Here is a 27,936-nt window from a genome sequence, read left to right on the forward strand (position 1 = left end):
CTCGAGCATGTTTCTGATTGAAATAGCTTTGATGTTCGAGAATGTTGATGCCCTTCGTAGGACAGATCCTAAATTGATTTGATAAAACGGGCTTCATAATTCACGCTTGCTCTATTACTGTAAATTGACAGTTTAAATTAAATTAATATTAAATAATTGTTTAAATACATGTTACTTGTAATATAGTTAACAAAATGTTATGCTTATACATATAATGACATTTATAGAAATATACTTTAATCTACGCAGAGATTTTTGATTTTAAGAAACCGGATTTTTCTTAAATAAATATTTTATCATTCCGTCGACGTATATAGGAATATACTCTGACCAATTTATTAATGATGGACTAAATGGGAAAGTTTTTTTATCACTCGGTGACAGAGATGAGTAGAGGCAGTATTTATTCATCGTGCTGAACTTCCAAGAGTTGGACGTGAAGATTTCAATTAATATATCGCGGACTTGTTCTATTCTGCGCAGCATTTTTCGGTATCTGCGAAAATTAAATTATTTACATCTCATTCTAAATAATCTATGCCATTAACTAACAATAATTAATGTTTGTTTATAATAAATAGATAGAAAAAACATACTTAGGGTCTTTTCCTGTCATCCGTAACAAAGCGTCAGCCAGTGATAAAGGAGAAGTTTGTAGGATAGCCGATAAGAAAACCAGTAACAATTTGGAGTTTGTAAAGTAAGCTCCAGGAAATGGTAGCTCATCTGAAAAAGCAGGAAATTATTTCTGCAAAGCACTAAACCAAATTATGTATACGATTATTAACAAACTCCCATCAAAATTATATTTCTACTGAGAATTCTGTCGGACGAAAAGTAAAAATATGTTGAGGCAAGGTCCGGTGAGTACGCTGTCTTCCAACTGTAACTCCTGTAGCTTTGCGATGATCTGTTTGATTGTCAATTGGGAAGAACAATTGACCAGTTGTTCTTGTCTCCATCATTGTTATAATTTCTTGCCGATAGACATCTGCCGTCACTGTAGTGCCATTCGGTAAGAAGCACATTAGTTATCCGGCACTAGTCGAGACTATTATGATGGTGACCGATTATCTTTGCGTAATCTTTATTTAGCGCACTCAACTTAAAATTTCCAGATTTAAAACGATTGAACCAATAATGGACCGTGTATATGCAAATGTTAGGGCGTACTTGTCGTTAATGTTTCGTATTGTATGAGCGCGATTTCCACGTAGGCACTCATAATCAAAAATTGTACGAATTTTCAGTTTATCAAAACAAAAACTATCTAAATTGAATTCGAATAAATTTATTTCATTTCTAATTGCGTAGTACTCTATGAATACATAAATCTGCTAATGCTGCTTATAGAATCTCGAGTTACAAAGAAACCTTTATACCTTTAGTGATTACCCCAATAAACTTAATTAGACTGTTAAAAATATTCAAAATAAACGATATAGTTTAACTGCTCGTAGCATTATCCACACAACTGGCTTATTAGTTAAGTATTTAGCCGGTGAAACATAAGTATCAGATTCAATTCAGTAAGGATGAGGTAGGTTTTTAATACTCACTAAATTTATTTATTTTACTACTTATTGTGATCAGTTTTATTAAGTTCCTCAACGTCAAAGGTTTCTCTGTACTTGTAGCACAAGCGTAAACATTTACACTTTGTGACCTGAAACATAAAAACAATGACTCCAAAGGCAGGGACTATGATTACATATAATTGGTTCTCTGTTTTATATATTAGGGTAACAGGAGAAAAGGTGTGTTTGAAAAGTTATATTGCATGATTTCTAATCTAGCTAAGGCGTATAATAGGATTGAATGTTTTTGGAAATAAGTTGCGCTAGCTAGAAAAAGTAAGTAAATGGCGCGATCAAGCCACTACTTTATAGGTGAACAGATGGTGAAATCGTGATTTCCAATCGCTACTTTGAACTAATGGACTATATAATATATGAAAAATGCAACACCAATATTACGGATGATTAATAATAATATTTCTTTGTTTACGTTTATAAATTGTATGTAAAATTTATAACTTACAATATTTTCTTTGTAGCCGCTACAATTATGAGATTAACGACATAGTCAACTGGTATAAGATCCAAAACGTTGACTTCGTTCCCAGGGAGAACTCTTAGGATGCCTTTGCTGATGGATCCAATTAAACCAGTTGCCCCATTCCAATTATCTATCCACCCTGGAAGCGGTTCTGATAGACTTGCAATCACTAGAAAAGAAAAAGTAACATAATCCTCTTTACATAGTCTTATTAAAGAATAATCTACATACCTATTGAAGGTCTTATAATAATAACGGGAACATGACCATGTTTTTCCGCCAACAAAGCCTCTCCCAGTTTCTTAGAGAATGTGTATGCGTTTGGCTCATCCTCTGAAAAATTTAAGACATGCACTTTTATAAACGAAACATTTGTTTGATTTTTAAATTCCAATTTTAAAACAATATTTCCATATAGAATTTGAAAATTAAAACGAATTAGTACGATATTCTCATCACACAGTTAATATCAGTTACATTTATAAATTGAAAATTATCTTCTTGTTGTTTAAATTGTACGTTCAAATATACCTAACACTTATTTTTATATTAAACTAGCTAGACAGAAGTTGTTGTTGTGTACAATACACCTAAAATACAAAATTTCAAACTTAAAAATACATACAAACTATCTAATTGTAAATAAGCTGAAGTATTCTCAATTCCATTCCCATTTATTGCAGTACGGCATTGTCGGAAGAATATTCGATTGGTCACGAACAAGACGATGAAATTTCCAATAATACTTAACTATAGATAACATTATATTTGGAGTTTTGACTGATACATTTTTAGTTTTCGTCCGTCTCCTGGTTCTAAGCTCATTCGATCCCCACCAATTTTCAGCCGTTCTTGGTTATGAGTTATACGGTAACTAACACGACTTTATTATTGCGAGCATATAGTTTTAGTACCAATTATTGATATCAAGTGGGTGACCTAAAGAAATATCACCAAATAAGCAATCGCCAATATTTAGCCATTTAATACTTAAATAATAAAAAAAATTAAATGAACAAATGCAGTAAACCTAAGTAAGGACGAACAGTAAACTTTAGCTGAAGGGTGGGCCTGAAGCAACCTGCTTTCTGAATATCAGTTGAAAATATTTCTACTAGATTAGAAAACTATTAAGCCTTGACTTACTTATTATTATTTTAGTTCTCTCTTCATCTGGCTGTTCTTTTATCAATTGATCAATCATGCTCAGAGGGATTGGTGATGGGTAAACTTTTTCTTCGATAAATATTTTATGTGTATTGGAATACGCTGTTGAAACGTGAACGAGGACCTAAGTGGAACAATGTCAATGCTTGAGTGAAAATAATTATACAGTGGCGCTACAATATTTTTAGGTCTAGGCCTCAAATTTATGAACATCTGTTTCATGATCATTCGTCGATATATTAAGCGACTAGGCGATCAGCCTCCTGTACCCAACACACGCCGTCGAATTTTAGGGTCTAAAGCAAGTCGATTTTCTCACGATGTTTTCCTTCACCGTTCGAGCGAATGTTAAATGCGCACATAGATAGAAAATCCATTGGTGCACGGCTGGGGATCGAAACTTCGACCTCACACGTTGAAGCCTCCAGGCCATGACTTAACATATATATCATAATCCTCTTACTCTAAAGTACAAGACTGATACTCTAAATGTGTTACCGAACAAGATGAAGTGAGGCGGCGTGCCTGACTTCATGGATCTCTTGTGTTTTAGTACATATATAAATATAAAATAAAATGTATTTATTCGTTATATGTATATTGGCATTATAATCTTTAGATTTTTAAGTAATATCTCTACTGGTATTGCTTTAAGGATATGGACATTTAACTGAAACACAATTTGATGATATAGCATAAACATTTCATTTATTAATTCCACATCCATTCCATTTTTTATGTTATAAGTCTCATATTTAGGTACAATTTAAAATATTTTCATTGAAACTTTAGATCGATCTTTTTATCGACATGTACAAAAACTCAACTTACTTTAACGCGTAGTCGTATGTAGGCGTGCACGCAGCTAACCTGAGTGTAGTGCGCCAGTCCGCTTTGTTACTCATTGTTGGACATGTATAAATTTGTAATCGTTAAAACATTTAATTAATCAATTTAAAAATTGTCGTTATTTCATATACCCCTAACAATTTGTACAATGTAGAAATTTCTAAATTTGTATAAGACACTTTACCAAAAAAAAATACGCAGATGTTAGAAATTTTATAATTATAACCAAATCTAGAGCTTCACTACTATTGACTTACCTCAAGCTTCTTCATACATAAAGATAATACCCTCTCAGTACCCTTGACGTTGACGTTGAGCAAATCGTGTAGCGGCTCGGTAAACTTGATCGATGCAGCCGAATGAAATACGTATGATACCTATGAATGTATATTAAATGAGCCTTTAATAAAAAATGTAATAATACTGCACACATTGCGGCACAGGAGTTTACACTGCCAACTTTTCAATAAAAAAAAACTACTAGCCACTAGACCGATGCGGGAGTAAACAGTTATAAATTACGTCGACTACAACATATACATACCTCATTAATAAGAGTTACTCTGTCTTCTGGGGAGATTCCAAGACCGTCCTGACTTACGACACCGACTACTGGTTCTATTTTGTCACAAAATTTCGCTTTCTCTCTATAAACTCTTGAAAATACCAAAAAATGATTTGGTTAGTTTTTTAGTTCAACGCCACTGGTTTTTCACATTGAAACACACACAATATATCTTACTGGCAGCTCCAGCAAAGTCTTAAGACGCTCTTGAATCGTCAATCCCCGCTTCCCTCTAAGAAGTATGTAGACTTTTTTAAGATCGGAACAACTGTAGAGTATCTTCTCTAAGAGTACCTTTAAATAAAATATATAATATCATAAATAAAACTTTACTGCAAAAGAGCGTAAAGGAACGCTTAATTATGGTACACAGAAGACACTATTTAACACAATTAAAGCTATCTAAGGAGTGAATATATGTGAAGATCCAAGGTAAGAAATACCAGTGAATCTTATTTAGTAAGGCCATAATCAATATTTGATATGCATACTTACTACATTAGGCCATCAAGCCATTCTATGTAAACAGACAAAACGCACAATTAATATGTAAAGGAAATTAAAAAAAATCTTATACTTATTTGTGCCATTTTAGATAAGACTAGTCTTGTCTATTCTAGCTATTATTTCCCTGCGTTAATCAAAGGAACTTCACACATTGGAAACGTTCTTTATAAATTTAGTCTAGAGTTATTTTAAAACTATGATATTTCATTGCAGAGAATAATTTAATAAAAATAAAAATTGTTGGCAAAGAGTTTATTCCCAATTAGATATATAGATATACGTACTTTCCCCAAGAATCCTGTACAACCAGTGATAAAAATGCTTTTACCGGCATAAGACTCTGCTATTGATTGACACATCTCACACTATGAAATTAAACAATTAAATTCAATAGCGAGTCTATGTAAAATGTTCGTCTTTACACTTTGCTTCTTGATATAAAAGTAAGTAGATTAGACGAAACATACAAAATTTATACAATATTATTTTTTGTCCAGTGATATATATTTTCATTGTTATAATATTCCCATGACATAAGATGTCTTTTACAAAAAAAAGTAAACCTGTATAATATATTTATTATGCGTGATGTCATTGTGAATTTTTAGTTATAAAAATAATATTTACATTTCCGTAACAAAAACCTACTAAAAATAAACTCGTAAAGGTTAATTATAAATTGATAATCATTAATGTATAATAATTATTCTGGAATTATAAAATAACCTATTAAAAGTGTGGTTTATTATTTTATAAGAAAAATGCACTAAATATATCGTTTACTTGAATATAATCAAAATAATGCTGTTATTAATATAAATGCATCAACTATCGTATATTTTGCAAATGCCTATTCCAAAATTTTGTTTCTTTTTCAAATTTTGACTTTCCCTTTTCAACAAAAAAGAAAATGTCTAAGTTGCAGAATTATAAACTAAACTAACTATAACATATACATTACATGTTACACATCTACATACAATCAATATATTTGGATAAAAAAACGTATATTTACTGAATTATAATGAATGTGTGTGGAAAGAGAATTTGAGATTGAAGCAGTGATCAATTACCGTATTTGTTAATTTTACAGCGCTCTTACTCAATATATTTCGACAATAATCGTCTCGATACCAGAGATCAAATGACAAGTAAATAAAATACACCTTCCAGATGCAAGTGTTTGTTGGAAAATTAATACTCGTGTGTTAGATCCGATAAAAATCATTTCAGAACCAGCGCCATAAACTTAACTTTTGTTAAACTGTTGTAAACAGCCGACCATGTAGCGAAAAGTGTGAACCTTCTAATCAAAAGCGCGTCTAACGCAGAATCCAAATATTAGCTAACTAGGATTTATACAAAAGAGTGCACAAACAAGACAACATTATGTTGACAAATGGTGTCGAGCCAATGTTAAAAACTCTACCATACATGACATACTCACAATATATTTTAAATATCTTGTTTTTTTAAGTATGCAAGATATAAAATTAACTTTTTTATACTATTTGCAACTATTGTGTGTTGTTCTTGAAGCGTAAAACTTCGTGACGTATACCAAATGTAATTAATATGTAACATTTTTACGAAATGTACATAAATGCTATACAATACCATAAACTGTACACTGCAAAATTAAGATTTTATACAGACATTAGGCACTATTTCGCGATAGCGTCCAAAAGCTCGCTCAAAATTCTACATTACGTTTTTAAGTCCGTTTGTAGATATCAAACAATATATATTTTAAATATTTTTTCAGAATCGAAACGGCCAAGTCAACATAGAGTTTTGAACAATTAAAGTTAACATCTTATGGTTCTCATTTACCAAATGTTATAAAACTGCAGTTTGTATGAAACAAACATTTTAACATTCTACTCTTATATTAAAACATATGAAGGAGTGAGTTAGAAAGATTACAAAATTACAAAGATACTTGACAGAAAAAGAGGGAAAAGAAAGGAGAATTACAACAATAATAGGTTAGCATGAACTGAATTGTAACAAGAACAGAACCGGAGGATAAAGAAAGATCATAACATCAGTATTGTTGACGTATAAAAATGTTTGTTGGCATCAGCCACTTCACTTCGACATGTAGAGTTGATTTTGTTAAGGCTGCTTGGGGAGACCGCTCCGCGCACGCGCTCATCCAAGAAATTTGGATAACTCAATTTTTAGCGACAAAAAAATATACATACAATTTTTTTTTGGTATAATTACAGCAATTACAAATAATGAAATTTTTTACATATTTTACTTGTTTAAGATTTATTTATTTATTGCATCTATCTTAACAAGTATTCTTACCACCAATACGACACTACTAATTCTAAGCTTTAACAACCACGTTGGGTAAATTGAAGAATAGAAAGGACCAGTACATTTTGCTTCTTTAATAGAGGGACTGGGCAGGAGGCTCATTTGGTATTAAATGATACCGCCGCCCATAGACACTCACACTGGCGAAAGTGCGTTGTCGGCCTTTAAAAAATAAGTAAACTCTTTCCTTCAAGGACCCTTAGTCCAATTGGTTTGGACAGTTTAAATTAAATTAATATTAAATAATTGCTTAAATACACGTTACTTGAAATATAGTTAACAAAATGTTATGCTTATACATAAAATGACATTTATAGAAATATACTTTAATCTACGCAGAGATTTTTGATTTTAAGAAACCGGGTTTTTCTTAAATAAATATTTTATCATTCCGTCGACGTATATAGGAATATACTCTGACCAATTTATTAATGATGGACTAAATGGGAAAGTTTTTTGATCACTCGGTGAAAGAGATGAGTAGAGGCAGTAATTATTCATCGTGCTGAACTTCCAAGAGTTGGACGTGAAGATTTCTAATACATCGCGGACTGGTACTATTCTACGCAGTATTTTTCGGTATCTGCGAAAATCAAATTATTTACACACTCATTCTAAATAATCTATGCCATTAACTAACAATAATTAATGTTTGTTTATAATTAATAGATAGAAAAAAACATACTTAGGGGCTTTTCCTGTCATCCATAACAAAGCGTCAGCCAGTGATAAAGGAAAATTTTGTAGGATAGCCGATAAGAAAACCAGTAACAATTTGGAGTTCGTAAAGTAAGCTCCAGGAAATGGTAATTCATCTGAAAAAACAGGAAATTATTTCCGCAAAGCACTGAGCCAAATTATGTATACGATTATAAACAAAATCCCATCAAAATTATATTTTTACTGAGAAGCCTGTCGGACGAAAATCGCACTAGGTGCTGTGAGAATCCACCGAGACGAACGCTTATGGTTGTCGTCCAGGATCCACATTTCATTCAATTTAGAGTTGCCTCGTTTCCTTACCGATTGAGTAACATGCTTCGACGCATTACTCTCGCTGTTCGTGTGGCACACACTTATCTAGCTTGTTTATCTTTCCAATTTTACGTAAGTGCCTTAATATTGTATTGACACTGACTCCAAGGCCCGTAGCAAGATCAGAAGTAGATTGAGTTGGATCTGCTTCCACTATCGCCTTTGTCGACAATGGTTACCGGCCGACCGAGAAGCCATTATTCAACTTAAAATTTCCAGATTTAAAACGATTGAACCAATAATGGACCGTGTATATGCAAATGTTAGGGCGTACTCGTCGTTAATGTTTCGTGTTGTATGAGCGCGATTTCCACGTAGGTACTCATAATCAAAAATTGTACGAATTTTCAGTTTATCAAAACAAAAACTATCTAAATTGAATTCGAATAAATTTATTTCATTTCTAATTGCGTAAGAATCTATTAATAAATAAATCTGCTAATGCTGCTTATAGAATCTCGAGTTACAAAAAAAACATTTATACCTTTAGTGATTATCCTAATAAACTTAATTAGACTGTTAAAATATTCAAAATAAACGATATAGTTTAACTGCTCGTACCATTTTCCACTCAACTGGCTTATTAGTTAAGAATTTAGCCGGTAAAACATTAGTATCAGATTGAATTCAGTAAGTATGAGGTAAGGTCGCCTTAACGTCACTCAGTTAGTAGGTTTTTAATACTCACTAAATTTATTTCTTTTACTACTTATTATGATCAGTTTTAATAAGTTCCTCAACGTCAAAGGTTTCTCTGTACTTGTAGCACAAGCGTAAACATTTACACTTTGTGACCTGAAACATAAAAACGATGACTCCAAAGGCTGATTACGTGTAATTGTTTCTCTGTTTTATATATTAGGGTAACAGGAGAAAAGGTGTGTTTGAATAGTTATATAGCATGATTTCTAATCTAGCTAAGGCGTATAATAGGATTGAATGTTTTTGGAAATAAGTTGCGCTAGCTAGAAAAAGTAAGTAAATGGCGCGATCAAGCCACTACTTTATAGGCGAACAGATGGTGAAATCGTGATTTCCAATCGCTACTTTGAACTAATGGACTATATAATATATGAAAAATGCAACACCAATATTACGGATGATTAATAATAATATTTCTTTGTTTACGTTTATAAATTGTATGTAAAATTTATTACTTACAATATTTTCTTTGTAGCCGCTACAATTATGAGATTAACGACATAGTCAACTGGTATAAGATCCAAAACGTTGACTTCGTTCCCAGGGAGAACTCTTAGGATGCCTTTGCTGATGGATCCAATTAAACCAGTTGCCCCATTCCAATTATCTATCCACCCTGGAAGCGGTTCTGATAGACTTGCAATCACTAGAAAAGAAAAAGTAACATAATCCTCTTTACATAGTCTTATTAAAGAATAATCTACATACCTATTGAAGGTCTTATAATAATAACGGGAACATGACCATGTTTTTCCGCCAACAAAGCCTCTCCCAGTTTCTTAGAGAATGTGTATGCGTTTGGTTCACCCTCTGAAAAATTTAAGATATGCACTTTTATAAACGAAACATTTGCTTAATCTTTAAATTCAAATTTTAAAACAAAACGTCCATATAGAATATTAAAAGTAAAACGAATTAGTACGATATTCCAATCACATAGTTATATTTATAAATTGAAAATTATCTTCTTGTTGCTTAAATTGTACGTTCAAATATGCCTAACACTAATTTTTATATTAAACTCGCTAGACAGAAGTTGTTGTTGTGTACAACACCTAAAATACAAAATTTCAAACTTAAAAATACATACAAACTATCTAATTATAAATAATCTGAAGTATTCTCAATTCCATTCCCATTTATTGCATTACGGCATTGTCGGAAGAAGATTCGATTGGTCACGACCAAGACGATGAAATTTCCAATAATACTTAACCATAGATAACATTACATTTGGAGTTTTGACTGATACATTTTTAGTTTTCGTCCGTCTCCTGGTTCTAAGCTCATTCGTCCCCACCAATTTTCAGCCGTTCTTGGTTATGAGTTATAGGGTAACTAACACGACTTTATTATTGCGAGCATATAGTTTTAGTACCAATTACTGATATCAAGTGGGTGACCTAAAGAAATATCACCAGAGAAGCAATTTAATACTTAAATAATAATAAAAAAATAAAGGAACAAATGCATGAAACCTAAGTAGGGATGTACAGTAAACTTTAGCTGAGGTGTGGGCCTGAAGCAACCTGCTTTCTGAATATCAGTTGAAAATATTTCTACGAGATTAGAAAACTATTAAGCCTTGACTTACTTATTATTATTTTAGTTCTCTCTTCATCTGGCTGTTCTTTAATCAATTGATCAATCATGCTCAGAGGGATTGGTGATGGGTAAACTTTTTCTTCGATAAATATTTTATGTGTATTGGAATACGCTGTTGAAACGTGAACGAGGACCTAAGTGGAACAATGTGAATGCTTTAGTGAAAATAATTATACAGTGGCGCTACAATATTTTTAGGTCTAGGCCTCAAATTTATGAACATCTGTTTCATGATCATTCGTCGATATATTAAGCGACTAGGCGATCAGCCTCCTGTACCCAACACACGCCGTCGAATTTTAGGGTCTAAAGCAAGTCGGTTTTCTCACGATGTTTTTCTTCACCGTTCGAGCGAATATTAAATGCGCACATACATAGGCCACCGGGCCATGACTGAACATATATATTATAATTCTCTTACTCTAAAGTACAAGACTGATTCTCTTAATGTGTCACCGAACAACATGAAGTGAGGCGGCGTGCCTGAGTTCATGGATCTCTTGTGTTTTAGTACATATATATATATATATATATATATATATATATATATATATATATATATGTACTCTACTGGTATTGCTTTAAAGATATGGACATTTAACTGAAATACAATTTGATGATATACCATAAACATTTCATTTATTAATTCCACATATTTTTTTATCTTATACCTCTTCGATCTTTTTATCGACACTCGCATGCACAAAAACTCAAATTACTTTAACGCGTAGTCGTATGTAGGCGTGCACGCAGCTAACCTGAGTGTAGTGCTCCAGTCCGCTTTGTTACTTATTGTTGGACTTTTATGTATAAATTTGTAATCGTTAAAACATTTAATTAATTAATTTAAAAATTGTGGTTATTTAATATACCACTAACAATTTGTACAATGTAGAAATTTTTAACACTTTACCAAAAAATTTACGCAGATGTTTGAAATTTTATTATAATGACCAAATCTAGAGCTTCACTACTATTGACTTACCTCAAGCTTCTTCATACATTTACATAAAGATAATACCCTCTCAGTACCCTTGACGTTGACGTTGAGCAAATCGTGTAGCGGCTCGATAAACTTGATCGATGCAGCCGAATGAAATACGTATGATACCTAAGAATGTATTTTAAATGAGCCTTAAATAATAAATGTAAATACGGGATACATCGCGGCACAGGAGTTTACACTGCCAACTTTTCAATAAAAAAAAACTACTAGCCACTAGACCGATGCGGGAGTAAACAGTTATAAATTATGTCGACTACAACATATACATACCTCATTAATAAGAGTTACTCTGTCTTCTGGGGAGATTCCCAGACCGTCCTGACTTACGTCACCGACTATCGGTTCTATTTTGTCACAAAATTTTGCTTTCTCTCTATAAACTCTTGAAAATACCTAAAAATGATTTGGTTAGTGAGTTAGTTCAACACCACTAGTTTTTCACATTGAAACACACACAATATATCTTACTGGCAGCTCCAGCAAAGTCTTAAGACGCTCTTGAATCGTCAATCCCCGCTTCCCTCTAAGAAGTATGTAGACTTTTTTAAGATCGGAACAACTGTAGAGTATCTTCTCTAAGAGTACCTTTAAATAAAATATATAATATCATAAATAAAACTTTACTGCAAAAGAGCGTAAAGGAACGCTTAATTATGGTACACAGAAGACACTATTTAACACAATTAAAGCTATCTAAGGAGTGAATATATGTGAAGATCCAAGGTAAGAAATACCAGTGAATCTTATTTAGTAAGGCCATAATCAATATTTGATATGCATACTTACTACATTAGGCCATCAAGCCATTCTATGTAAACAGACAAAACGCACAATTAATATGTAAAGGAAATTAAAAAAAATCTTATACTTATTTGTGCCATTTTAGATAAGACTAGTCTTGTCTATTCTAGCTATTATTTCCCTGCGTTAATCAAAGGAACTTCACACATTGGAAACGTTCTTTATAAATTTAGTCTAGAGTTATTTTAAAACTATGATATTTCATTGCAGAGAATAATTTAATAAAAATAAAAATTGTTGGCAAAGAGTTTATTCCCAATTAGATATATAGATATACGTACTTTCCCCAAGAATCCTGTACAACCAGTGATAAAAATGCTTTTACCGGCATAAGACTCTGCTATTGATTGACACATCTCACACTATGAAATTAAACAATTAAATTCAATAGCGAGTCTATGTAAAATGTTCGTCTTTACACTTTGCTTCTTGATATAAAAGTAAGTAGATTAGACGAAACATACAAAATTTATACAATATTATTTTTTGTCCAGTGATATATATTTTCATTGTTATAATATTCCCATGACATAAGATGTCTTTTACAAAAAAAAGTAAACCTGTATAATATATTTATTATGCGTGATGTCATTGTGAATTTTTAGTTATAAAAATAATATTTACATTTCCGTAACAAAAACCTACTAAAAATAAACTCGTAAAGGTTAATTATAAATTGATAATCATTAATGTATAATAATTATTCTGGAATTATAAAATAACCTATTAAAAGTGTGGTTTATTATTTTATAAGAAAAATGCACTAAATATATCGTTTACTTGAATATAATCAAAATAATGCTGTTATTAATATAAATGCATCAACTATCGTATATTTTGCAAATGCCTATTCCAAAATTTTGTTTCTTTTTCAAATTTTGACTTTCCCTTTTCAACAAAAAAGAAAATGTCTAAGTTGCAGAATTATAAACTAAACTAACTATAACATATACATTACATGTTACACATCTACATACAATCAATATATTTGGATAAAAAAACGTATATTTACTGAATTATAATGAATGTGTGTGGAAAGAGAATTTGAGATTGAAGCAGTGATCAATTACCGTATTTGTTAATTTTACAGCGCTCTTACTCAATATATTTCGACAATAATCGTCTCGATACCAGAGATCAAATGACAAGTAAATAAAATACACCTTCCAGATGCAAGTGTTTGTTGGAAAATTAATACTCGTGTGTTAGATCCGATAAAAATCATTTCAGAACCAGCGCCATAAACTTAACTTTTGTTAAACTGTTGTAAACAGCCGACCATGTAGCGAAAAGTGTGAACCTTCTAATCAAAAGCGCGTCTAACGCAGAATCCAAATATTAGCTAACTAGGATTTATACAAAAGAGTGCACAAACAAGACAACATTATGTTGACAAATGGTGTCGAGCCAATGTTAAAAACTCTACCATACATGACATACTCACAATATATTTTAAATATCTTGTTTTTTTAAGTATGCAAGATATAAAATTAACTTTTTTATACTATTTGCAACTATTGTGTGTTGTTCTTGAAGCGTAAAACTTCGTGACGTATACCAAATGTAATTAATATGTAACATTTTTACGAAATGTACATAAATGCTATACAATACCATAAACTGTACACTGCAAAATTAAGATTTTATACAGACATTAGGCACTATTTCGCGATAGCGTCCAAAAGCTCGCTCAAAATTCTACATTACGTTTTTAAGTCCGTTTGTAGATATCAAACAATATATATTTTAAATATTTTTTCAGAATCGAAACGGCCAAGTCAACATAGAGTTTTGAACAATTAAAGTTAACATCTTATGGTTCTCATTTACCAAATGTTATAAAACTGCAGTTTGTATGAAACAAACATTTTAACATTCTACTCTTATATTAAAACATATGAAGGAGTGAGTTAGAAAGATTACAAAATTACAAAGATACTTGACAGAAAAAGAGGGAAAAGAAAGGAGAATTACAACAATAATAGGTTAGCATGAACTGAATTGTAACAAGAACAGAACCGGAGGATAAAGAAAGATCATAACATCAGTATTGTTGACGTATAAAAATGTTTGTTGGCATCAGCCACTTCACTTCGACATGTAGAGTTGATTTTGTTAAGGCTGCTTGGGGAGACCGCTCCGCGCACGCGCTCATCCAAGAAATTTGGATAACTCAATTTTTAGCGACAAAAAAATATACATACAATTTTTTTTTGGTATAATTACAGCAATTACAAATAATGAAATTTTTTACATATTTTACTTGTTTAAGATTTATTTATTTATTGCATCTATCTTAACAAGTATTCTTACCACCAATACGACACTACTAATTCTAAGCTTTAACAACCACGTTGGGTAAATTGAAGAATAGAAAGGACCAGTACATTTTGCTTCTTTAATAGAGGGACTGGGCAGGAGGCTCATTTGGTATTAAATGATACCGCCGCCCATAGACACTCACACTGGCGAAAGTGCGTTGTCGGCCTTTAAAAAATAAGTAAACTCTTTCCTTCAAGGACCCTTAGTCCAATTGGTTTGGACAGTTTAAATTAAATTAATATTAAATAATTGCTTAAATACACGTTACTTGAAATATAGTTAACAAAATGTTATGCTTATACATAAAATGACATTTATAGAAATATACTTTAATCTACGCAGAGATTTTTGATTTTAAGAAACCGGGTTTTTCTTAAATAAATATTTTATCATTCCGTCGACGTATATAGGAATATACTCTGACCAATTTATTAATGATGGACTAAATGGGAAAGTTTTTTGATCACTCGGTGAAAGAGATGAGTAGAGGCAGTAATTATTCATCGTGCTGAACTTCCAAGAGTTGGACGTGAAGATTTCTAATACATCGCGGACTGGTACTATTCTACGCAGTATTTTTCGGTATCTGCGAAAATCAAATTATTTACACACTCATTCTAAATAATCTATGCCATTAACTAACAATAATTAATGTTTGTTTATAATTAATAGATAGAAAAAAACATACTTAGGGGCTTTTCCTGTCATCCATAACAAAGCGTCAGCCAGTGATAAAGGAAAATTTTGTAGGATAGCCGATAAGAAAACCAGTAACAATTTGGAGTTCGTAAAGTAAGCTCCAGGAAATGGTAATTCATCTGAAAAAACAGGAAATTATTTCCGCAAAGCACTGAGCCAAATTATGTATACGATTATAAACAAAATCCCATCAAAATTATATTTTTACTGAGAAGCCTGTCGGACGAAAATCGCACTAGGTGCTGTGAGAATCCACCGAGACGAACGCTTATGGTTGTCGTCCAGGATCCACATTTCATTCAATTTAGAGTTGCCTCGTTTCCTTACCGATTGAGTAACATGCTTCGACGCATTACTCTCGCTGTTCGTGTGGCACACACTTATCTAGCTTGTTTATCTTTCCAATTTTACGTAAGTGCCTTAATATTGTATTGACACTGACTCCAAGGCCCGTAGCAAGATCAGAAGTAGATTGAGTTGGATCTGCTTCCACTATCGCCTTTGTCGACAATGGTTACCGGCCGACCGAGAAGCCATTATTCAACTTAAAATTTCCAGATTTAAAACGATTGAACCAATAATGGACCGTGTATATGCAAATGTTAGGGCGTACTCGTCGTTAATGTTTCGTGTTGTATGAGCGCGATTTCCACGTAGGTACTCATAATCAAAAATTGTACGAATTTTCAGTTTATCAAAACAAAAACTATCTAAATTGAATTCGAATAAATTTATTTCATTTCTAATTGCGTAAGAATCTATTAATAAATAAATCTGCTAATGCTGCTTATAGAATCTCGAGTTACAAAAAAAACATTTATACCTTTAGTGATTATCCTAATAAACTTAATTAGACTGTTAAAATATTCAAAATAAACGATATAGTTTAACTGCTCGTACCATTTTCCACTCAACTGGCTTATTAGTTAAGAATTTAGCCGGTAAAACATTAGTATCAGATTGAATTCAGTAAGTATGAGGTAAGGTCGCCTTAACGTCACTCAGTTAGTAGGTTTTTAATACTCACTAAATTTATTTCTTTTACTACTTATTATGATCAGTTTTAATAAGTTCCTCAACGTCAAAGGTTTCTCTGTACTTGTAGCACAAGCGTAAACATTTACACTTTGTGACCTGAAACATAAAAACGATGACTCCAAAGGCTGATTACGTGTAATTGTTTCTCTGTTTTATATATTAGGGTAACAGGAGAAAAGGTGTGTTTGAATAGTTATATAGCATGATTTCTAATCTAGCTAAGGCGTATAATAGGATTGAATGTTTTTGGAAATAAGTTGCGCTAGCTAGAAAAAGTAAGTAAATGGCGCAATCAAGCCACTACTTTATAGGCGAACAGATGGTGAAATCGTGATTTCCAATCGCTACTTTGAACTAATGGACTATATAATATATGAAAAATGCAACACCAATATTACGGATGATTAATAATAATATTTCTTTGTTTACGTTTATAAATTGTATGTAAAATTTATTACTTACAATATTTTCTTTGTAGCCGCTACAATTATGAGATTAACGACATAGTCAACTGGTATAAGATCCAAAACGTTGACTTCGTTCCCAGGGAGAACTCTTAGGATGCCTTTGCTGATGGATCCAATTAAACCAGTTGCCCCATTCCAATTATCTATCCACCCTGGAAGCGGTTCTGATAGACTTGCAATCACTAGAAAAGAAAAAGTAACATAATCCTCTTTACATAGTCTTATTAAAGAATAATCTACATACCTATTGAAGGTCTTATAATAATAACGGGAACATGACCATGTTTTTCCGCCAACAAAGCCTCTCCCAGTTTCTTAGAGAATGTGTATGCGTTTGGTTCACCCTCTGAAAAATTTAAGATATGCACTTTTATAAACGAAACATTTGCTTAATCTTTAAATTCAAATTTTAAAACAAAACGTCCATATAGAATATTAAAAGTAAAACGAATTAGTACGATATTCCAATCACATAGTTATATTTATAAATTGAAAATTATCTTCTTGTTGCTTAAATTGTACGTTCAAATACGCCTAACACTAATTTTTATATTAAACTCGCTAGACAGAAGTTGTTGTTGTGTACAACACCTAAAATACAAAATTTCAAACTTAAAAATACATACAAACTATCTAATTATAAATAAGCTGAAGTATTCTCAATTCCATTCCCATTTATTGCATTACGGCATTGTCGGAAGAAGATTCGATTGGTCACGACCAAGACGATGAAATTTCCAATAATACTTAACCATAGATAACATTACATTTGGAGTTTTGACTGATACATTTTTAGTTTTCGTCCGTCTCCTGGTTCTAAGCTCATTCGTCCCCACCAATTTTCAGCCGTTCTTGGTTATGAGTTATAGGGTAACTAACACGACTTTATTATTGCGAGCATATAGTTTTAGTACCAATTACTGATATCAAGTGGGTGACCTAAAGAAATATCACCAGAGAAGCAATTTAATACTTAAATAATAATAAAAAAATAAAGGAACAAATGCATGAAACCTAAGTAGGGATGTACAGTAAACTTTAGCTGAGGTGTGGGCCTGAAGCAACCTGCTTTCTGAATATCAGTTGAAAATATTTCTACGAGATTAGAAAACTATTAAGCCTTGACTTACTTATTATTATTTTAGTTCTCTCTTCATCTGGCTGTTCTTTAATCAATTGATCAATCATGCTCAGAGGGATTGGTGATGGGTAAACTTTTTCTTCGATAAATATTTTATGTGTATTGGAATACGCTGTTGAAACGTGAACGAGGACCTAAGTGGAACAATGTGAATGCTTTAGTGAAAATAATTATACAGTGGCGCTACAATATTTTTAGGTCTAGGCCTCAAATTTATGAACATCTGTTTCATGATCATTCGTCGATATATTAAGCGACTAGGCGATCAGCCTCCTGTACCCAACACACGCCGTCGAATTTTAGGGTCTAAAGCAAGTCGGTTTTCTCACGATGTTTTTCTTCACCGTTCGAGCGAATATTAAATGCGCACATACATAGGCCACCGGGCCATGACTGAACATATATATTATAATTCTCTTACTCTAAAGTACAAGACTGATTCTCTTAATGTGTCACCGAACAACATGAAGTGAGGCGGCGTGCCTGAGTTCATGGATCTCTTGTGTTTTAGTACATATATATATATGTACTCTACTGGTATTGCTTTAAAGATATGGACATTTAACTGAAATACAATTTGATGATATACCATAAACATTTCATTTATTAATTCCACATATTTTTTTATCTTATACCTCTTCGATCTTTTTATCGACACTCGCATGCACAAAAACTCAAATTACTTTAACGCGTAGTCGTATGTAGGCGTGCACGCAGCTAACCTGAGTGTAGTGCTCCAGTCCGCTTTGTTACTTATTGTTGGACTTTTATGTATAAATTTGTAATCGTTAAAACATTTAATTAATTAATTTAAAAATTGTGGTTATTTAATATACCACTAACAATTTGTACAATGTAGAAATTTTTAACACTTTACCAAAAAATTTACGCAGATGTTTGAAATTTTATTATAATGACCAAATCTAGAGCTTCACTACTATTGACTTACCTCAAGCTTCTTCATACATTTACATAAAGATAATACCCTCTCAGTACCCTTGACGTTGACGTTGAGCAAATCGTGTAGCGGCTCGATAAACTTGATCGATGCAGCCGAATGAAATACGTATGATACCTAAGAATGTATTTTAAATGAGCCTTAAATAATAAATGTAAATACGGGATACATCGCGGCACAGGAGTTTACACTGCCAACTTTTCAATAAAAAAAAACTACTAGCCACTAGACCGATGCGGGAGTAAACAGTTATAAATTATGTCGACTACAACATATACATACCTCATTAATAAGAGTTACTCTGTCTTCTGGGGAGATTCCCAGACCGTCCTGACTTACGTCACCGACTATCGGTTCTATTTTGTCACAAAATTTTGCTTTCTCTCTATAAACTCTTGAAAATACCTAAAAATGATTTGGTTAGTGAGTTAGTTCAACACCACTAGTTTTTCACATTGAAACACACACAATATATCTTACTGGCAGCTCCAGCAAAGTCTTAAGACGCTCTTGAATCGTCAATCCCCGCTTCCCTCTAAGAAGTATGTAGACTTTTTTAAGATCGGAACAACTGTAGAGTATCTTCTCTAAGAGTACCTTTAAATAAAATATATAATATCATAAATAAAACTTTACTGCAAAAGAGCGTAAAGGAACGCTTAATTATGGTACACAGAAGACACTATTTAACACAATTAAAGCTATCTAAGGAGTGAATATATGTGAAGATCCAAGGTAAGAAATACCAGTGAATCTTATTTAGTAAGGCCATAATCAATATTTGATATGCATACTTACTACATTAGGCCATCAAGCCATTCTATGTAAACAGACAAAACGCACAATTAATATGTAAAGGAAATTAAAAAAAATCTTATACTTATTTGTGCCATTTTAGATAAGACTAGTCTTGTCTATTCTAGCTATTATTTCCCTGCGTTAATCAAAGGAACTTCACACATTGGAAACGTTCTTTATAAATTTAGTCTAGAGTTATTTTAAAACTATGATATTTCATTGCAGAGAATAATTTAATAAAAATAAAAATATCTGTTTTAGGATGTGTAAAATAAAATTGTTGGCAAAGAGTTTATTCCCAATTAGATATATAGATATACGTACTTTCCCCAAGAATCCTGTACAACCAGTGATAAAAATGCTTTTACCGGCATAAGACTCTGCTATTGATTGACACATCTCACACTATGAAATTAAACAATTAAATTCAATAGCGAGTCTATGTAAAATGTTCGTCTTTACACTTTGCTTCTTGATATAAAAGTAAGTAGATTAGACGAAACATACAAAATTTATACAATATTATTTTTTGTCCAGTGATATATATTTTCATTGTTATAATATTCCCATGACATAAGATGTCTTTTACAAAAAAAAGTAAACCTGTATAATATATTTATTATGCGTGATGTCATTGTGAATTTTTAGTTATAAAAATAATATTTATATTTTCGTAATTATAAAATCTGCTAAAAATAAACTCGTAAAGATTAATTATAAATTGATAATCATTAATGTATAATAATTATTCTGGAATTATAAAATAACCTATTTAAGTGTGGTTTATTATTTTATAAGAAAAATGCACTATATATATCGTTTACTTTAATATAATCAAAATAATGCTGTTATTAATATAAATGCATAAACTATCGTGTATTTTGCAAATGCCTTCCCTGAAATTTTCTTTTTCAAATGTTAATTTTCCCTTTTCAACAAAAAAGAAAATGTCTAAATTGCATAATTATCAACTAAACTTACTATAGCATATACACCTATTTACAATAAATATATTTTGATAAAAAAACGTATAATTACCGAATTATAATGAATGTGTGAGGAAAGAATTTGTAAGGATGTTAAGCTAAATATTAGCTGACTAGGATTTATACAAAAGAATACACAAACAAGACAACATTTTGTTGACAATTTGTTGCCAATGTTAAAAACTCTACCGTACACGACATACTCACAATTATTTTAAATATCTTGTTTTGTTAAGTATGCAAGATATAAAATTACCTTTTTTATACTATTTGCAACTATTGTGTGTTGTTCTTGAAGCGTAAAACCTCGTGACGTATACCAAATGTAATTAATATGTAACATTTTTACGAAATGTACATAAATGCTATACAATACCATAAACTGTACACTGCAAAATTAAGATTTTTATACAGACATTAGGCACTATTTCGCTATAGCGTCCAAAAGCTCGCTCAAAATTCTACATAACTTCTGTAAGTCCGTTTGTAGATATCAAACAATGTATATTTTAAATATTTTTTCAGAATCGAAACGACCAAGTCAACATAGAGTTTTGGACAGTTAAAGTTAACATCTTATGGTTCTCATTTAGAAAATGATATAAAACTGCAGTTTGTATGAAACAAACATTTTAACATTCTACTTATGTATTAATACATATGACGGAGTGAGTTAGATAAAAGATTACAAAATTACAAAGATACTTGACAGAAAAAGAGGGAAAAGAAAGGAGAATTACAACAATAATAGGATAGCATGAACTGAATTTTAACAAGAACAGAACCGGGGGATAAAGAAAGATCATAACATTAGTGTTGCTGGCGTATAAAAAAATTTTGTTGGCATCAGCCACTTCACTTCGACATTAGAGTTTATTTTGTTAAGGCTTCTGCTTGGGGAGACAGCTCCGCGCACGCGCTCATCCAAGAAATTTCGATAACTCAAGTTTTAGCGACAAAAAAATATACATACAATTGCCACGTTGGGTAAATTGAAGAATAGAAAGGACTGGGCAGGAGGCTCATTTGGTATTAAATGATACCGCTGCCCATAGACACTCACACTGGCGAAAGTGCGTTGTCGGCCTTTTCAAAATAAGTACACTCTTTCCTTCAAGGACCCTTAGTCCGTAGTTAGTGGACTTGGAAATACTTCGATGGATAGCCAAATGGTCCGCAGCAAAAAATGTCTTAAAAAGTTCAGTTGTGGAACGACGGATGTCAAGGTAGTACGGGTGGAATTTTCTATTCTGCGTCTATGTCCGATTATGAAACTCAAATGCAGCTGCGAATAACGCCTTCGAACACTCTTCGTAGAAGTATCTGTGCAGGAAGCACAGAAAAGAAGAGTATGCCCAATTCTATCGTGCGTAACAAAGTCTAAAAACCGTGTCAAATTCTGAATACGCTCACGCATGAGACAATATGCGGAGTGTAGCCCAAACTAACAAAATAAACTCGAACATGTTTCTGATTGAAATAGCTTTGATGTTAGAGAATGTTGATGCCCCTCGAAAGACAGATCCTAAATTGATTTGATAAACGGGCTTCATAATTCACGCTCTATTACTGTAAATTGCAGTTTAAATTAAATTAATATTAAATAATTGTATAAATACACGTTACTTGAAATATAGTTAACAAAATGTTATGCTTATACATATAATGACATTTATAGAAATATACTTTAATCTGCGCAGAGATTTTTGATTTTAAGAAACCGGGTTTTTCTTAAATAAATATTTTATCATTCCGTCGACGTATATAGGAATATACTCTGACCAATTTATTAATGATGGACTAAATGGGAAAGTTTTTTGATCACTCGGTGACAGAGATGAGTAGAGGCAGTATTTATTCATCGTGCTGAACTTCCAAGAGTTGGACGTGAAGATTTCTAATATATCGCGGACTTGTTCTATTCTGCGCAGCATTTATCGGTATCTGCGAAAATTAAAGTATTTACATCTATGCTATTAACTAACAATAATTAATGTGTGTCTATAATAAATAGATAGAAAAAACATACTTAGGGTCTTTTCCTGTCATCCGTAACAAAGCATCAGCCAGTGATAAAGGAGAAGTTTGTAGGATAGCCGATAAGAAAACCAGTAACAATTTGGAGTTTGTAAAGTAAGCTCCAGGAAATGGTAGCTCATCTGAAAAGGCAGGAAATTATTTCTGCAAAGCACTGAGCCAAATTATGTATACGATTATAAACAAACTCCCATCAAAATTATATTACTACTGAGAAGTCTGTCGGACGAAACTTAAAAATATGTTGGGCAAGGTCCGGTGAGTACGCTGTCTTCCAACTGTAACTCCTGTAGCTTTGCGATGGTCTGTTTGAATGTCAATGGGGAAGAACAATTGACCAGTTGTTCTTGTCTCCATCATTGTTATTAATTCTTGCCGATAGACATCTGCCGTCACTGTAGTGCCATTCGGTAAGAAGCACAGTAGTTATCCGGCACTAGTCGTGACTATTATGATGGTGACCGATCATCTTTGCGTAATCTTCATTTAGCGCACTGGGTGCTGTGAGGATCCACCGAGACGAACGCGACGGTTGTCGTCCAGGATCCATTTCTCATTCAATTTACAGTTACCTCGTTTCCTTACCGATTCAGTAATGCAGCACGCTTCGACACGTTACTCTCGCTGTTCGTGTAGCACACACTTATCTAGCTTTTTTATCTTTCCAATTTTACGCAAGTGCTTTATTGTGACTCCAAGGCCCGTAGCAAGATGAGAAGTAGATTGAGTTGGATCTGCTTCCACTATCGCCTTTGTCGACAATGGTTACCGGCCGACCGAGAAGCCATTATTCAACTTAAAATTTCCAGATTTAAAACGATTGAACCAATAATGGACCGTGTATATGCAAATGTTAGGGCGTACTCGTCGTTAATGTTTCGTGTTGTTGAGCGCGATTTCCACGTAGGCACTCATAATCAAAAATTGTACGAATTTTCAGTTTATCAAAACAAAAACTATCTCAAAACACGGCTTTCGAATAAATTTATTTCATTTCTAATTGCGTAGTAATCTATGAATACATAAATCTGCTAATGCTGCTTATAGAATCTCGAGTTACAAAGAAACCTTTATACTTTTAGTGATTATCCTAATAAACTTAATTAGACTGTTAAATATATTCAAAATAAACGATATAGTTTAACTGCTCCGTACCATTATCCACTCAACTGGCTTATTAGTTAAGTATTTAGCCGGTGAAACATAAGTATCAGATTCAATTCAGTAAGTATGAGGTAGGTTTTTAATACTCACTAAATTTATTTATTTTACTACTTATTGTGATCAGTTTTATTAAGTTCCTCAACGTCAAAGGTTTCTCTGTACTTGTAGCACAAGCGTAAACATTTACACTTTGTGACCTGAAACATAAAAACGATGACTCCAAAGGCAGGGACTATGATTACATGTAATTGTTTCTCTGTTTTATATATTATGGTAACAGGAGAAAAGGTGTGTTTGAATAGTAATATTGCATGATATTTAATCTAGCTAAGGCGTATAATAGGATTGAATGATTTTAGAAATAAGTTGCGCTAGCTAGAAAATGTAAGTAAATGGCGCGATCAAGCCACTCCTTTATAGGTGAACAGATGGTGAAATCGTGATTTCCAATCGCTACTTTGAACTAATGGACTATATAATATATGAAAAATACACCAATATTACGGATGATTAATAATAATATTTCTTTGTTTACGTTTATAAATTGTATGTAAAGTTTACAACTTACAGTATTTTCTTTGTAGCCGCTACAATTATGAGATTAACGACATAGTCGACTGGTATAAGATCCAAAACGTTGCCTTCGTTCCCAGGGATAACTCTTAGGATGCCTTTGCTGATGGATCCAATTAAACCAGTTGCCCCATTCCAGTTATCTATCCACCCTGGAAGCGGTTCTGATAGACTTGCAGTCACTAGAAAAGAAAAAATAACATTATCCTCTTTACATAATCTTATTAAAGAATAATCTACATACCTATTGAAGGCCTGATGATAATAACGGGAACATGACCATGTTTTTCCGCCAACAAAGCCTCTCCAAGTTTCTTAGAGAATGTGTATGCGTTTGGCTCATCCTCTGAAAAATTTAAGACATGCACTTTTGTAAACGAAACATTTGTTTGATTTTTAAATTCAAATTTTAAAACAAAACTTCCATATAGAATTTTAAAAGTAAGACGAATTAGTACGATATTCTCATCACACAGTTAATATCAGTTACATTTATAAATTGAAAATTATCTTCTTGTTGCTTAAATTGTACGTTCAAATATACCTAACACTTATTTTTATATAAACTAACTAGACAGAAGTTGTTGTTGTGTACAACACACCTAAAATAGAAAATTTCAAACTTAAAAATACATACAAACTATCTAATTGTAAATAAGCTGAAGTATTCTCAATTTCATTCCCATTTATTTCATTACGGCTTTGTCGGAAGAAGATTCGATTGGTCACGACCAAGACGATCAAATTACTAATAATACTTAACCATAGATAACATTGTATTTGGCTAGAACTGGGGTTTTGACTGATACATTTTTAGTTTTCGTCCGTCTCCTGGTTCTAAGCTCATTCGTCCCCACCAATTTTCAGCCGTTCTTGGATATGAGTTATACGGTAACTAACACGACTTTATTATTGCGAGCATATAGTTTTAGTACCAATTATTGATATCAAGTGGGTGACCTAAAGAAATATCACCAAAGAAGCAATCGCCAATATTTAGCCATTTAATACTTAAATAATAAAAAAATTAAATGGACAAATGCACTAAATCTAAGTAAGGACGTAGAGTAAACTTTAGCTGAAGGGTGGGTCTGAAGCAACCTGCTTTCTGAATATCAGTTGAAAATATTTCTACTAGATTAGAAAACTATTAAGCCTTGACTTACTTATTATTATTTTAGTTCTCTCTTCATCTGGCTGTTCTTTTATCAAATGATCAATCATGCTCAGAGGGATTGGTGATGGGTAAACTTTTTCTTCGATAAATATTTTATGTGTATTGGAATACGCTGTTGAAACGTGAACGAGGACCTAAGTGGAACAATGTCAATGCTTGAGTGAAAATAATTATACAGTGGCGCTACAATATTTTTAGGTCTAGGCCTCAGATTTATGAAAATCTGTTGATGATCATGATCATTTGTCGATATATTAAGCAACTAGGTGATCAGCCTACTGTATCCAATACACGCCGTCGAATTTTAGGGTCTAAAGCAAGTCGGTTTCCTCACGATGTTTTCCTTCACCGTTCGAGCGAATGTTAAATGCGCACATAGATAGAAAATCCATTTGTGCACGGCTGGGGATTGAACCTTCGACCTCATACGTTGAAGCCACTAAGCCATGACTGAACATATATATTATGATCCTGTTAATCTAAAGTACAAGACTGATTCTCTCAATGTGTCACGCAACAAGATGAAGTGAGTCACCGTGACCACGCACGCCAAACGTCGGAAAAATTTATATTTAAAATTATGTAAAAAGAATATTAGTTTATAATAATACAAATAGCTTTAATCCGGTTAAAAAATTGTTTTCTTTCAAGATTAAGTGAGGCATTGTGCCTGAGTTCATGGATCTCTTGTGTTTTAGTACATACAGATATATATATAAAGTAATATCTCTACTGGTATTGCTTTAAAGATATGGACATTTTACTGAAATACAATTTGATGATATACCATAAATATTTCATTTATTAATTCCACATATTTTTTTATCTTATACTTCATCGATCTTTTTATCGACACTCGCATGCAAAAAAACTCAAATTACTTTAACGCGTAGTCGTATGTAGGCGTGCACGCAGCTAACCTGAGTGTAATGCGTGGGCCATGCGCTTTGTTACTTATTGATGGACTTTTATGTATAAATTTGTAATCGTTAAAACATTTAATTAATTAATTTAAAAATTGTGGTTATTTCATATACCCCTAACAATTTGTACAATGTAGAAATGTTTAACACTTTACCAAAAAAAATTCGCACATGTTTGAAATTTTATAATAATAACCAAATCTAGAGCTTCACTACTATTAACTTACCTCAAGCTTCTTCATACATTTACATAAAGATAATACCCTCTCAGTACCCTTGACGTTGACGTTGAGCAAATCGTGTAGCGGCTCGGTAAACTTGATCGATGCAGCCGAATGAAATACGTATGATACCTAAGAATGTATTTTAAATGAGCCTTAAATAATAAATGTAAATAATACTGCACACATCGCGGCACAGGAGTTTACACTGCCAACTTTTCAATAAAAAAAAACTACTAGCCACTAGACCGATGCGGGAGTAAACAGTTATAAATTACGTCGACTACAACATATACATACCTCATTAATAAGAGTTACTCTGTCTTCTGGGGAGATTCCAAGACCGTCCTGACTTACGTCACCGACTACCGGTTCTATTTTGTCACAAAATTTTGCTTTCTCTCTATAAACTCTTGAAAATACCTAAAAATGATTTGGTTAGTGAGTTAGTTCAACACCACTGGTTTTTCACATTGAAACACATACAATATATCTTACTGGCAGCTCCAGCAAAGTCTTAAGACGCTCTTGAATCGTCAATCCCCGCTTCCCTCTAAGAAGTATGTAGACTTTTTTAACATCGGAACAACTGTAGAGTATCTTCTCTAAGAGTACCTTTAAATAAAATATATAATATCATAAATAATACTTTACTGCAAAAGAGCGTAAAGGAACGCTAAATTATGGTACACAGAAGACACTATTTAGCACAATTGAAGCCACCTGAGGAGTAAATATATGTGAAAATCCAAAGTAAGAAATACCTCTGAACCTTATTTAGTAAGGCCATAATCAATATTGGATCTGCA

The 27,936-nt window shown here is 32.5% G+C and overlaps 4 protein-coding genes and 1 long non-coding RNA gene across 7 annotated transcripts; all 5 read right to left on the bottom strand.

The window, feature by feature from the left end:
- Positions 1–240: 240 nt before the first annotated feature.
- LOC123708717 (putative fatty acyl-CoA reductase CG5065) lies at positions 241–5,578 on the bottom strand. Its single transcript, XM_045659564.1, has 11 exons — positions 5,431–5,578; positions 4,817–4,933; positions 4,619–4,741; positions 4,332–4,451; positions 4,057–4,095; positions 3,205–3,349; positions 2,290–2,391; positions 2,041–2,227; positions 1,560–1,666; positions 597–726; positions 241–496 (listed from the first exon to the last, which is right to left on the bottom strand). Exons 1-11 carry the CDS (start codon positions 5,503–5,505, stop codon positions 262–264), a joined length of 1,380 nt encoding a protein of 459 aa, XP_045515520.1. The 5' UTR covers positions 5,506–5,578; the 3' UTR covers positions 241–261.
- Positions 5,579–6,184: 606 nt separating this feature from the next.
- LOC123708721 (putative fatty acyl-CoA reductase CG5065) lies at positions 6,185–13,052 on the bottom strand. Of its 2 annotated transcripts, XM_045659568.1 has the most exons (10): positions 12,905–13,052; positions 12,291–12,407; positions 12,093–12,215; positions 11,802–11,927; positions 10,806–10,950; positions 9,920–10,021; positions 9,671–9,857; positions 9,198–9,304; positions 8,160–8,289; positions 6,185–8,057 (listed from the first exon to the last, which is right to left on the bottom strand). In XM_045659568.1, the coding sequence occupies exons 1-10, from the start codon at positions 12,977–12,979 to the stop codon at positions 7,826–7,828; spliced, it is 1,344 nt and encodes a 447-aa protein (XP_045515524.1). In that variant the 5' UTR covers positions 12,980–13,052; the 3' UTR covers positions 6,185–7,825. The 2 variants fall into 2 exon arrangements, with proteins under 2 accessions (XP_045515524.1, XP_045515525.1); XM_045659569.1 differs by lacking the exons at positions 6,185–8,057; positions 8,160–8,289 and having other exon boundaries at positions 9,171–9,304.
- A 606-nt stretch (positions 13,053–13,658) lies between these two features.
- LOC123708719 (putative fatty acyl-CoA reductase CG5065) lies at positions 13,659–20,518 on the bottom strand. 2 transcript variants are annotated; one of them, XM_045659566.1, is made up of 10 exons: positions 20,371–20,518; positions 19,729–19,845; positions 19,531–19,653; positions 19,240–19,365; positions 18,280–18,424; positions 17,394–17,495; positions 17,145–17,331; positions 16,672–16,778; positions 15,634–15,763; positions 13,659–15,531 (listed from the first exon to the last, which is right to left on the bottom strand). In XM_045659566.1, exons 1-10 carry the CDS (start codon positions 20,443–20,445, stop codon positions 15,300–15,302), a joined length of 1,344 nt encoding a protein of 447 aa, XP_045515522.1. In that variant the 5' UTR covers positions 20,446–20,518; the 3' UTR covers positions 13,659–15,299. The 2 variants fall into 2 exon arrangements, with proteins under 2 accessions (XP_045515522.1, XP_045515523.1); XM_045659567.1 differs by lacking the exons at positions 13,659–15,531; positions 15,634–15,763 and having other exon boundaries at positions 16,645–16,778.
- Positions 20,519–22,966: 2,448 nt separating this feature from the next.
- Positions 22,967–26,030, bottom strand: LOC123708354 (fatty acyl-CoA reductase 1-like). Its single transcript, XM_045659031.1, has 6 exons — positions 25,973–26,030; positions 25,051–25,152; positions 24,802–24,988; positions 24,324–24,430; positions 23,062–23,191; positions 22,967–22,976 (listed from the first exon to the last, which is right to left on the bottom strand). Exons 1-6 carry the CDS (start codon positions 26,028–26,030, stop codon positions 22,967–22,969), a joined length of 594 nt encoding a protein of 197 aa, XP_045514987.1.
- Positions 26,031–26,033: 3 nt separating this feature from the next.
- Positions 26,034–27,496, bottom strand: LOC123708722. The gene is made up of 3 exons (XR_006753645.1): positions 27,428–27,496; positions 27,134–27,259; positions 26,034–26,117 (listed from the first exon to the last, which is right to left on the bottom strand). It is a non-coding gene; the product is annotated as an uncharacterized LOC123708722 (long non-coding RNA).
- Positions 27,497–27,936: the final 440 nt, after the last annotated feature.

This window comes from Pieris brassicae, chromosome 4, assembly GCF_905147105.1.
Source record: "Pieris brassicae chromosome 4, ilPieBrab1.1, whole genome shotgun sequence".
Classification (NCBI taxonomy): domain Eukaryota; kingdom Metazoa; phylum Arthropoda; class Insecta; order Lepidoptera; family Pieridae; genus Pieris; species Pieris brassicae.